The 13,070-nt window shown below is 41.5% G+C and overlaps 1 protein-coding gene across 8 annotated transcripts in view; it reads left to right on the top strand.

Moving 5' to 3' along the window:
• The window catches only part of Mctp (multiple C2 domain and transmembrane region protein), a 43,829-nt gene extending 40,171 nt beyond the window's left edge, over positions 1-3,658 (top strand). For 7 of the 8 annotated variants that reach the window (XM_069038997.1, XM_069038996.1, XM_069039000.1 and 4 more), the window contains 5 exons: positions 706-1,262; positions 1,316-1,535; positions 1,769-1,875; positions 1,927-2,134; positions 2,362-3,658. In XM_069038997.1, coding sequence (XP_068895098.1) covers positions 706-1,262; positions 1,316-1,535; positions 1,769-1,875; positions 1,927-2,134; positions 2,362-2,520 — 1,251 coding nt within the window. In that variant the 3' untranslated portion in view covers positions 2,521-3,658. The remainder of the gene's footprint in view (positions 1-705; positions 1,263-1,315; positions 1,536-1,768; positions 1,876-1,926; positions 2,135-2,361) is intronic. The other variant, XM_069038999.1, reaches the window with a different exon arrangement.
• Positions 3,659-13,070: the final 9,412 nt, after the last annotated feature.

Below are 13,070 nucleotides of genomic sequence, written 5' to 3'. Positions count from 1 at the left end.
ATAATGTAACAGGTGCTGGTTCAATGCTTGGCAAGAGAGTAAAGTGACGATTAACGGGCTGATAATTGCTGATAATTTATCGAAAAGAAGTAAAATCTTGTGATTTTGACAGCAGAAAATTATTTGAGTTTCATGACGAATGCTGTGGAATGAATATCACCATAGCAACGCTGTCAACAAAATTCACCATTTTAGATTTGTTTTAATTGTAATTAATAATAATCGGAGAAAATGAGTAAATTCGGAAATTGTACTACAGATAAGGCCGCCGAAGAGGCCACGGAACAATTTTTGTCCACAAAATCAAGAAAAATACAAATAGGTTCGATCTCCAATAAAAATTTCATTCGATTTGACATTTACTTGATTAGACAGTTGTCATGGCAACACCTTGTTTATTTTAACTTTAGGCCTTTAGAATTTTCAATTTTTGATTCTTTGGGAGCAAAAATGACACTCTGGTCTTTGAAAAAAGGACCTAAAGTAGCACTGTCACTCCCGGAAGCACAAAAACATTGTAGGATTAATTTTTTTTTTTAATTTCGGAAAAACCCACCGAAAATGCGACCTAAATTCTTCAAAATATCTGTATCTGATTTAACGTTTGTATTTTGTTTTTCCTTCTGCTGTGTAATTATTTGCCGTGCGCCCTTTGCGCTTTCGCCCTTCGTGCCCACATGCAGGGAAACTAATTAAACTTTGTAGGTGTGGCACCGCACCTTCCAGAACATCAAAGACGTGGGCCACTTGACTGTGAAAGTGTACCGGGCGTCGGGGTTGACCGCGGCGGACCTGGGTGGAAAAAGCGACCCCTTTTGCGTCCTCGAACTGGGAAACGCCCGCTTACAAACGCAAACCGAATACAAAACCCTCTCGCCCTCCTGGCAAAAGATATTCACCTTCAACGTGAAAGACATCAACAACGTCCTCGACGTGACGGTCTTCGACGAGGACCGCGACCACAAAGTGGAGTTCCTGGGTAGGGTGATGATCCCGCTGTTGAGAATCCGAAACGGCGAGAAGAGATGGTACGCGCTGAAAGACAGAAAGCTGAGGAGCCGCGCCAAAGGGAACAACCCCCAGATCTTGCTCGAGATGCGACTCGAGTGGAACCCGATCAGGGCGTGCATCAGAACGCTCAATCCCAGAGAGGAGAAGTACATGCAGAGCGAGGTGAAGTTCAAGCGGCAGGTGTTCGTGAGGAACGTGTTGAGACTGAAGGTTTTCATTATGTATTTTTACGAGTTCGGCAAGATCTTCCAGTAATTGAGTCGTAAATCTGGCGAGATGAGGCCTGTTAAAATTATTCTTTTAGGAACTGTTTCGAGTGGGAGTCCAAAATACAGAGTTTCGCGGCGTTGGTCGTCTTCTTGGTGCTGTGCTATTACTTCCAGCCGTGGATGTTGCCGGTCGCGGGGCTCCTGATCTTTCTGAAACAGTACATCGTGGGGATTCTCGCCGGTCCCAGCGCCATTCCCTGGGACGAGACCGCCGATTCGGACATAGATGACGACGACGACGACGACAAGGAGAAGGTAGTAACAGAGTTACAGGGCGCAAGCACCGGACGGAAAGATAATGGAACTAACGAAGTTTGCGTCTTCACCGAGCGCAACTCAATTAACCCAAAGGAAAGAAATCACCGAGATGGTTTCCTAAGTTCTTAACCCACTCAAATCGTTACAAGACAAGCTTCAACGACTTCGAAATATTTTATTTTTATTGATTTATGACGCGACAGTGTTTCACTGTGAATTTTCGTTTGCAGGAAGAGAAGAAGAGCTTGAAGGAGAGACTGCAGGCAATCCAGGAAGTGACCCAGAGCGTGCAGAACGCGATAGGCCGTATCGCCTCGCTCCTGGAAAGCGTAAAAAAGTACCTCGACAGACACTTCCGAAAGTTTTAACTCCAACTCGTCACTTGCAGCACCTTCAACTTCACCGTTCCGTATTTGTCCTGGATAGCGATCAGCCTCCTGTTCGCCGGCGCCATCGTCCTGTATCTGATCCCGATCCGGTACCTGCTGATGCTTTGGGGCACCAACAAGTTCCTGCGCCGCATCCTGCGGCCGCACTCGGTGCCGAACAACGAGGTGATGGACCTGCTGTCGCGGATCCCCGACGACGAGATGCTGGTGAGTGGTCGTCGGGAGCTGGGTCACTAATTTCAATCACATCTGCTTGGTAGGCGCAGTCACCAACATTTAACATCCTTAACAGTGTGTAGGGTTGGCGCGGGGTCGCTTCCGACCATAACCTCGACAATGATCACTAACTCTAGTTTAGTTTGGGGTGCAGGTGTAGCGTATCGGGCCCTGTCGGCCGTAGACGACAGTAGCGGTAATTTTCGTTGCCTGTGCAGATGTGGGCGAAATTATTGGCGATGGCACTGTCGACTCCGTGGGGGCGCATAACAGTGTTTGAATGGTACTTGCAGCTGGACTACAAGGACCTGAAGATATTGGTAAGCACGGAGGCGGAGCGCCGACGCGATCCCAAGAAGAAGCACAAGGCCTCCTAGTGGAAGACGAAATTCGACGGACTGCGCGACAACTGGCGCACCCGTTTCGACAGAATCAAAGAAAAGGCTGATTAAACACGTATTGATAGATTATTATCGGTGTCGTTCATTAGGTATATCGTAGCTGAAGGAGGAGTCCATGACGCAATGATAGTGAGAGTTCGAGTGCCCGCTCGGTCGTTACAAAATTTTTCGTCAAGCTGTGCTTCGGTTCTGAGCTTTAAGGATGTCACACGAATCACGACGAGATTTTACAATTTACAGTGTTGTTGTCATTGTTGTCGTTGTTACAGTTCTTCATTTAAGGCATTTATGACGTCAGAGCGTAGGGCGGTCGGGCCGCAACACGACGATCCGTCTTCCTTTGCGGCCCGACCGCAGTAGAACTATTTATAACTGGCTTATTTATTCATAAGCAAATTTTGTCGCCATCGACCTTAAATTTTAAGATTTTGTATTTTTCTACCCACGTGATTAGTTATAGACAAGAATAAATGTTAATGAGACGCACCAGATCCGGTGCAGGTTTTGGCACGGTTTTTCGCTAATTAACAACGTCGCAAATCTGTCAGACCGTACGCATTTACCAAATCAACAATAGCACAAGGAGTCCAATTAACCGACGCTTCTCACAACGATCGTGCGAAAGAACATGCCGAAATCTACACACCGTGCATCACTAAATCAACACCAACATGTCCGTTTCGGTTCTTCCAAGACACTTTAGTTAGTCGATCCGTCGAAACTTAGATTACTTTCGTTGATTTAGTGCCTGGTCTCGAAGCCTAAATCTCAAATACTTCCTCTTTAGTCGCGCAATTTATACATTAGGAACAAGTTCTTACGGGAAAATGGTGCTTATGAATTTATCTATAGTTTACAAAAACAAAGACACTCTCGGTCACTTTCGGCGAGGGCCGTCTTGTCTTTCACTCAAACTTTGTGATTCTTAAATTCGTTGTACTTATTCCATTACATGTGTACCTACTATAAGTGTTTTTGCACATACTATTCAGATTTTATTGCACGATAACGTCTTCGCGTTATTTTTGCCAATTGCAAGGAAAGTGATATCGAACAATGTAATAATTTAATTATATTGTAATTATCGTTTTTACTATTAAAAAAATACGTCCAGTGCTGGGGTTCATTTGTCCGAACCATCCAGCTGTTCCCTAGATCCCCTCGCCTGACAGCTGTTGGGGCAAAGTGGGGCACACAGCACAGGCGAGCGGAGAAACTCATCGTAAACACACATTAGAGGCGATATTTTTCTTTCTAAATCGATCACGTAAGCAGCGATTTTTATTTTAAATAATATGCAATTTTGTAGAAGCGAGGTCGTCGTAGCGGTTTTGAAAATGGTCGATATTTTTTAATTGCGAAGAGCGAAAGGAAAATAGATTTGGATGGGGGAAGCTATTGACATAACGGATTTTTAAGTGAGTTGCGACTGGAGGAAATTGAAAGAAGGGGTAAACGAAAGGGAAAATATGGAGAGATGTGCCAGGAGTAGCGTCTCACGTTATGGCAAAATCAATAATTGGAAAAGCCGGCCGAAGATCTGGTTGTTTTCCTGCCGGGGCCCAAAGTGAGACTTTATGAGGTGCGTGACGGTACTGCTTGGAGCCCTTGTTGGGCACGCAGCGCCACATCCGCGTGAGATCCAAGACGATAGCGATGCAAATGAAACAGAGCATAATAAGATGCGAATTTCTACCGATAATTGGAGCAAAAAACAAACTGTCTCGGCGATCCGTTAACTCCGCAACGAGCCTAGAGACATTCGCGCTGACAAACAACAATCTCCATTAATATTAATCGAAATAAAAGTGAATTCCAACGAATTCACAGTTATTTTGAAAACGCGTGTGTGGTACCGGAACCGCGAACAACCGCGGATCGCAGCGTTGGCAATGAAGAGTGCACAGACCCACATACGCGCTCGTGAAGATCGAGATGAGCTCATAGTGAAGATGTGTCGGTCAAGTTCGGCGGATCTACAAGGTTACCTATAACCTCGGGGCCGTTGACTGGTGTGTTTACTTTCTTCTCTTTCTTCGGAGGCGCTTTTGTCTTGCTGTTGTCATTCATCATGTTATTGTTCCGTCAACCTGTGCGAGCGTAGTACCGGAGAGAGGTCCAGGAAGTGTGTCGCATGACTTTCCCTGCTCTTCCGTCTAGATGTGACACCACACCCAACTCTTGTTACCTTCTTCGTCAAATTTCTCGCTAATGGGAGCGACTGAAAAGTGAAAACGCTTTTCGGGGATTGAAAGGAGAACAAGGGGAAGGTTGGTCCGAAATGAAATGGTACCAACGCAAGTGTAAGAAATCTATCGGGCGAGCTAATGAAGAGCCTAATTAAAACCGACACGCCTAAGGTCCAACGATTTAATTGAATTAATCGCAGTTTCTAGAGTTCCGTTTCTCTTGCAGATCAAAAAATGTTACTAGTTTTTTTGTGTCGGCAGCTTTTGAGCCAGATTTTCACTTAAACAACCTAAATTGCACTCGTTGACATTCACTGAGCAAGACGATTGTGTAATTTGATAAGGAAAAAAAATCATTTGCAAATGTTGTAAACACAGATTTGGGACTTGAATGAAGGACTCGGGGACAGTCGAGAGAAGAGATTTGTTAATAAAGTAATTGGAAGGAATGGAACGAGTGCCACGGTCTAGATTCCAGTTTTTCGTCTCATTATGATTTAACAGATTTATCCTGTTCGCGGTGTTACGCAACGACTGCAAGGATATCAACTTTTAATAAATAACATTTTGCAAAGTGCACGAACTTGTGAAACTAGATCAAAGAACAAAATCTACACGGGGCTAGGAAGTCGCGATCAATAACCGCAACAAAAGTGGTATTCTCCACACGAATCGTTTTACATTTTAACACCATATCTTACACGGTGGTCGCTTTTGTTCATCTCGAAGGCACACTTTGTATTGCAGAGGCGAGACTTTCACTGGTGCTGGTAGGTGGTTTGAAAATTTGAAGGTCGACCACCAATCGGATGTGAGCGTGATCGATAATAATTAGTGAAATATTTAGCGCCGTTTCGTAACGCCATCATCACTAACGGTTTCAGGAAGACAAATCGCGAAGGCTGCAGGAAGAGACATTGAGTGGAATCGGGCGAAGAAAGTAAGGTTAATTATGTAATGCGGGATAATGTTGAGGTTCCACATGCCAAGATTGAGATTGTTGTTGCGTCAGACAACGCTTGAATAATTTGAGCCATAAAACCGAGACGACGGATTAATTCAGATTTAAATAACGCGATGAAGTCTGCGGGTTGAAAGCTTCGTTAGCATCGGAGCGTTGGGCAACTGCACTTAACAGCCACAGGATAATAAACTAGCGTAACTGACGTAATCAAGCAAGAATCTACGAAGCTAGATTCTTTGAGGAAAATCTTCGCCCCCGTCGATTTCTAGTTGGCGCTGACTCAACAGTCAAAACTCCTGAAGGTTTTATGTGATAATCACTCTATTAGTTCTTATTGTTGGGAATCAAATGGTACTTAATGCAAAGAGTACCAGAAAGTTTTTCTCGCTCGTAACGTAGCGTTTCTTTCATCGAATTCTTGCACGACATGAGAAATTCTTCGAGCAACATCGAGTTAAATTTCTCTAAGATCTGCTGTCGGTGATTTTTTAAATGAGTGTGCAATTGCGTCAATCATAACTTATATGCTGATATTTTTTCTTTATTTTGTGTTAATCTGAATCAGTGCTTTCGAAACTGTCGTTCTTGCATTTTGCTGTTTGTCATTTTACTCTTTTGACATATGTACTGTCGCAAGCAATAAATTTTGGTCGTCAAGGTCATTCTTTGACGTAACGGAAAGTGCTCCAATGTGAAACGGGCATAACCTCTAATAGATTCTATTTGTCTTGTTTTGTCAAGATCTTGTCAACTTTTTGGAAATCCCAACTGGGTTGCCACCCTAGCTTCTGACACATCAGTGTCAATCAGCGAAATAATTTTTACTCTGAAAGTTTAGCTTTAGAGTCAACTTTGACAAATTTTTGTTGATTGACGTTTTATTGACATTGGCTCTAACTAAGCAGGTAAAATTTTTAATTTGTGACAGTAGCGGGAAATTTCAAAATGACCTTGACGACCAAGATTTAATGCTCGCGACTGTACAAATTTCTTCAAAAATAAAATTGCAATTAAGCTCGTTATAATCGATCTGCAAGAAAAAAGTTAGTTTTTAAATGGCTGTAGTGATTTTAGAAATACCCCCTCAAGGCAGAAAGTTGCTTATTATCATTGCAGTGTATTAATTTTTTAGTGAATAAATCGAACAGATGGAAATAGAAATTGGCAAAAATAACGAGCGTTCAAAAAATGTGTGGCGTAAAAGGTGTTGATTTTCTCCCTCTTGTACTAACGTAGGTATTTTTAGTTGGTATGCTTTAACATGTCCACAGACATAACCACAAAGAAAACTTGTTGATTATCTCTTCAAGAACGGTTTTCTGCAAAAGAAATAATTCCCACCACCGCTTGTTCGTTTGACATCTGTGGTTTGACAGCTGATGGAGCTGCGCCATATGAAAACAAAAGCAAGCACTTGACCACAAAACAATTTGTACGCTGTTTGTTTCTTTTGTAGAAGGGTCCTCGAGTTTTCGGAACCACTGATCTAGATTTTCAAGAATAAATTCTGAAGGATTTTTTTTACAATAATTCCTCATCGATCGAGGTCGTTATTGTTCGCTTCCTGAAAATTATGCACTTGTGGAATGACGCACGAAACAGTTAGAGGATCACGACTTGGAGCCTCTGGTAAAAACAGCAATTGTTGTTAACATTAGCATACCGGAATTGTGGGTCTTGACGACTTGCCTTTCTACCAATTTAAATACCGCTCTATTGTAAAAGCTTCCAAATGAGCCTTATCTTTGTAATTGAGGGATCCTCCAGGAAGTCCTTTAATTACCCTTTCGCAGTGCAAAATGCACAACTCTTGGCGCGACTGAACACGATTCCAACAATTTTAATGGCGTGTACTAGTCATTAAAAAAGGCAAGGTCGAACGATTTCTTTCCACTTATTAAACTCTTACATCCGGTGGGTACTCGACATCCCCCAATTAGGTGCAAAAGCAATAAAACAAGAAACAGTCCCCTGTCTGCGTTTATTCTCCCCTTTCACGTCATTAACATCCAATCGATGAGTCCAGAAACGAAGGAAACACCACCGAGGGAATTTCGAAATTATCTGCGGCAAGTGGAGGATGAAATAAGACCACTTTTCCAATTTGACGCCGCCGAGAGAAAAGCCAGGCACAGTTAACAATCAATAATTTAATTCACTTTTGTTGACCACTCAGTGTGGCCAACACTTTCTAGGCGACTTGACTTGAAAGGCGCGTCCAGTCTTTTGAAGGAAACGTTTTCCGAGCGAGGAAAAATCGTGCGGTGACAAGCGTGAAAATGCGATTTTCTCGCAGTGTTGAAAAAAGAGCAAACGCAATCGGTTGGGCATTCACAGCATTTAAATGAGACGAATTTCATAAATCGCTTCACGAACCAGCAGCTCGCCATGTGCCGCAACAGATGCCATAACTCTTTTTGCAAGAGGTGATTGTTTGGGTACGCCAATTGATAAGTATTCTTGGCAAAATGATTGCGAATCGGTGGAAACAATCTGAATGCGTGGCGTCGTACTAGACACAATAGGCAATGTAAACAAACTGATAATTAGCCTGTCTGGGTTCATGTAACAGAGAGTGAAGTTGTGCATACAAACCGTCGATCTTATTCAATTATGAGTTTTGGGGGAAAGTCGCTAAAAATAGACGCGCTCGTGCTCGCGTTACTCGCTTTTTATTATATCTATGTCCTAAAAGTGAAATCGAACCGGCATCAAAGACATTTTAAGAATCTTGTGTTGTTAATCATATTGAGGAAGTGGGTCGCGGACGTTTACATTCTTCTCGTGGCGGAGTTTGAATTGTATATTGTCCTGCCAAATCAACGCCAAATGGTATCTTAATAGAGGTGAAGATAACACTTTGAATTTGAAGCACTCGACCGAAGCATGTGTGGAGAAAAGAGAGCGAAGGAAAACAATCGATGGACTAGTTGAAAAGTAGTACTTCATGTAAAATTGTATGCGTAAATCACGTCCCTAAAATTAATTAAATGGTACAAACCGCTACAGCCGACATCGAATGTAATTACAGTCATTTTGTGAAGCAGATGAGGGTCAAAAGTCGGCAATTTCACCGCTCATTAGGCTGAAATGAAAAGGCTTGAATGAAAAAATCCTGAAGAGAAACGTGTATCATCCCTGATGATGTGTTCCGGACAAAAATTTAAGTAGTCTTCCGGGTGAAAATGAGAGCGTGTGGCTTAAAATATCCAGTTGTTGGGGTGGTTTTGACAACTGTCAAAAATTTGACAGGTCCCGTATGCAAAAAGATAGACCAGTTTGATTTCTTGTTTCTTTTCCTCTTTAATGTCATTGCTCACTTTGAAAGCAGTTCCCAGTTGCGATCTCGACTTCGTTTCGGTCTTCAGTCTCTGGGCTTAGCACAAAAAGCACTTCTACTCTTAATGATATAATCTACTATTTTGCTCCTGTGTTCATTTAAATTTCTCGTCAAAGTTGGCGTTGAAGAGTCGCATCACTCGTCAGTCTGCAGAGTAAAAACACAAACAACGCAAAAAGTGAGGTTAGATCTGTAATCCGTGGTGCGTTCACAATCAACACTTCAACGCTAACTTTGACGGGAAATTTAAATGAACACCCGATACTTTCAACATTAGAACAAGGAAGGAAACCTTTATTTTCTATTGAGGTAGTTCTGATAGGTACTTTGTCTTTTTGAACCTAACGACATAACGATTTGGAAAACATGTTTTATATTATAGCAAATTTCTAGAGGTCTTGGACTTTCTCATGGGCTATGAGTCATATCTGCGCAAATGACGAATATCGGTCTCAAGTAGGTGCTACAAATCGACCGGAAAACATCGTCATTTGTTACGTTAATGTCGTCTCTCTCTCTCTCTCTCGTCGATTTGAATGTAAAGTAGTCGACGTTTTCAGTTTTCATTTACAGATTTTTCACTGTTTATGTATGATATTTCCAAGGTCACAGCCCATGAGAGAATCCAATACCTCTACCTCTTAAGTTAGTGTGCCTCTCAGTAAATTATTTCTATTTCTTTCTTCGTCATCTTATTCTTCCTTCAATCTTCTCCCATTTTCACTTCCCACCTTTATTGAAAAATAGTAATTCCCTTCTCCTATTTTTGGAAATCTGTTCCTTTTTGATTTCTTTACCGTCATTACTTAATCAATTTTGATATCATCCTTCATCCAATTTACGTTTTCCTTTTTCGCTTCTCTTACTTTTATATAGAATCTATCAATATACAATTATTTTTTACACAATTTTGTCAATTTTTCTTTCCCCACTTTATTTTATAACTTCCGTAAATATTGTTTTTAGTTTTTTTTTAAGCAAAGTTTCCGAAAAACGGTGTTAACGTACTGATGTGGTCGAGTAGTTTTCCTAAATTGGCCATAAAAAACTTTCATCGATTCATTATATAAGAAAATTTAACAGACGGGTCAAATAACACGACGAGTTTATTGGCGCGCCATTATAAATAATTAAAAAGAAATCTGAGCCAAGTAAAACACATCTGGAGGAAATGACCAAGACCATTAGAAAAATGGTGCTTGCAATATCAAATATCAATGCAAAAATTTCAAAAATAAAAAAGCTCTTTCGATCGTAATGACCGTGGTAAAAGTTAATCGGTTGCAAGAGTTACCTGTTTTACAAACATAAACGTTTGTTTTTGTCCAAGAGATATTTTAAAACCGTTGCAGAACAAGTTAGAGAAACGCTCAACATGTTAATTTGTAGCTAAAAGCAAACCGTAATTGTGTCAAATGCTCGGACGTATTTGGCGGCTCGATTTAGTGAACTTTCTTATTTTTGCAACTCCTATAGCAAGCAGAACTACAATTTCACGGCCTCGGCCTCGAGAATGAAAAGAAAAATGAAGAGGACTGGGAGTTCTTGTCGCGTCGAGTAACCAGAGGCAACACCGGATTAATGCTAGAAAATCGTGTAATTCCCGGCCCAAAGATAGCAACCCCTAATCAGCCATCAAGCGAACTTTGACTCTTGACTTCTCTGGCGACAAAGTAGGCCACAGTGGGTGGTTTTCGGCACAATTAAAACGACACAACACAAATCAACCCAAACAACTCGCGATAATTTGAATAGCACGCCGGCTCTGTCAGACTGTGGCGGCGGCCAAGAAAAACCAAAAACACAAATAAGTGTGTTGACCTCAAACGTAAACAGTCTTTTCACTTGACCCTCGCCCGGTGGAACTCGTTACCATCGATTGTGGCTGGGACATTTTCCCAGTATGCATTAACAAACCGATTCACCACGAAAATAAATTAATTCCAGCTGAAAGCGAAGTACGGCGCAATTACGCAATTCCTCTCATTATCAGAATCGGAAGTGGAACTTCGCTCGTCCGAAAATAACAACAAATTTCACCTGCACCTGCTCGAATAAATTTGCACAAGTTACTCGCGGGTCCAGCTCGGAGGGCGCCCCTGACGGCGGGATCCGGAACCAGGTTTGGGTTCCCGCTGACGTATTGTTAAAATACGAATTGGACTGGAGCAGTTCTTAATGTCAACGCGTAATAGTTGGCAAATGTTGCAAGTGAAGGGAAAGACCCGATACCGGAATTCTACAACGAACGCTCTTGCCTCGCTTTGCGAGCCATTTTACGCTGAATTGCGGTTTTACGGCACTTAGGGATAACGCAACGTGTTATCAGAGACCAACTCGGATAACACCGCGCAGGGCGTCAGAACATAAGTCGAAGAATTTGCAAATTGTAGAAAATGAGCGACTCTGCTCTGTTCAAGTTGGATAATTCCAAAACCATAACTTAAATTATTACACACAAAAAATGTAAAATTAAGTTTTTTGGCGACAACCGTAGCAGCGCATTCCCGAATTTCTAAAAAAGATCAGAGGATAAATTGGAAAGGTGTGAAATCGCACCGTAATTGTATAATGATTAGCTAATGTCACGAATAATCGCGTTGTGGAATCGGCCCATGACCATTAGTAATTGTACGCGTCCACCTACACCTATGGGTCATGGGTGCGACGCTGTCAGAAACTCTGTTTAGAAAATCGGAACGATTTTGAGGGAGTGTCATCAAGGGCAACATAACCAACAAATGCTATTGACACATCTTTTAATTCATCGCAATTACGACGACTTTGTGTTACGTAGAAAAATGTTTGCCCAAAAGCGGGCCAGATTGCATCTTTGTGGCACAGTTGTAAATGAAATTTAAAAAATATACCTACAATACCTATTTATTTTTGTGGGATTTTTGGTTTCACCGGGGACAATGACTGTCATTAAGCTGGACGAAGAGTTAAAAATAATCAAGTAGGTGCAAGCTTTATTTGAACTGTCACTTTTGACATTTGCGCTAGGTGATGCTAACATGCAGGGGTGTCATCAAGGGCAATATAACCAACAAAAGCGTGTTGACACTCATCTTTTAATTAGCCGCATTTACGACGACTTTGTGTTACGTAGAAAAATGTTTACTCAAAAGCGGGCCAGGATGCGTCTTTGTGGCACAGTTCTAGATGAAATTAATAACAATTATTTATTTTTGAGAATTTTTATTTTCATCAAGGACAACTGCCATTAATTTGGACGAAGAGTTAAAAACAATCAAAATCAAGTAGGTTCGCGTTTTATTAGAACTGTCATTTTTGACATTTGCGGTAAGTGATGTTAAAATGCAGTTCGTAAAACTGTTACAAAAGAGTAAGATGATATCTAAGAGGTGTTTTATTGTTACAGTGACTGTTTGTGATAAGTGATATTGACGTACTAAATGTGTTAGGTGATACCGTTTACAAAAAATGGGATGTCACCTCAGGTATCAAGTGTAACAAACACAGTTGTTGCTCTGATAAGTACAGAAACTCTACCTGAAACAATTGAATTAGACAATTAAAACGCGGAAATACGTTTTATATAACATTTGTTTAATAATTCGCCATTTCCAAGAAAATCGTTCAAATTGTCAATGATTTTTGTGTCGGTGTTAAAAAACGGGTAGCAACTCCGATTTGTGTCTTGAGTATGAACCCAATCACACAAGGTGACTTAGTTCAAGTCTTTAGTGGTTTGATATTTTATATTGTGGAGTTGGTTAAGAAATACTTAAATGTGAACATTTTGTAAGAATTCCAACCATTCCACGAGCATTCCCAATTTTGAATTGTTTTCCATAAAAAATCCCAATTTCCAGCTTAAGTATGTGAGCGTGGTTTGCATGTTAATGGGGAAAATTTTTCTGCACAACGATTCCGACGTCGAATTGTCGTCAGTCCGAATGTTCGTAGGGCCGAAACGTGAGACCTTCGATTTTACATAATTACAGGTACTCGGTGCCTGTTGCCGGGGTGGTTAAGCCCCTCTAGGCCCGCGCCCCACATGCCGCCG

The sequence above is a fragment of the Tenebrio molitor genome, chromosome 2 (genome assembly GCF_963966145.1).
Source record: "Tenebrio molitor chromosome 2, icTenMoli1.1, whole genome shotgun sequence".
NCBI lineage: Eukaryota > Metazoa > Arthropoda > Insecta > Coleoptera > Tenebrionidae > Tenebrio > Tenebrio molitor.
The sequence above is the reverse complement of the archived record's forward strand: the minus strand, read 5'-3'. Positions and strand labels throughout refer to the sequence as shown.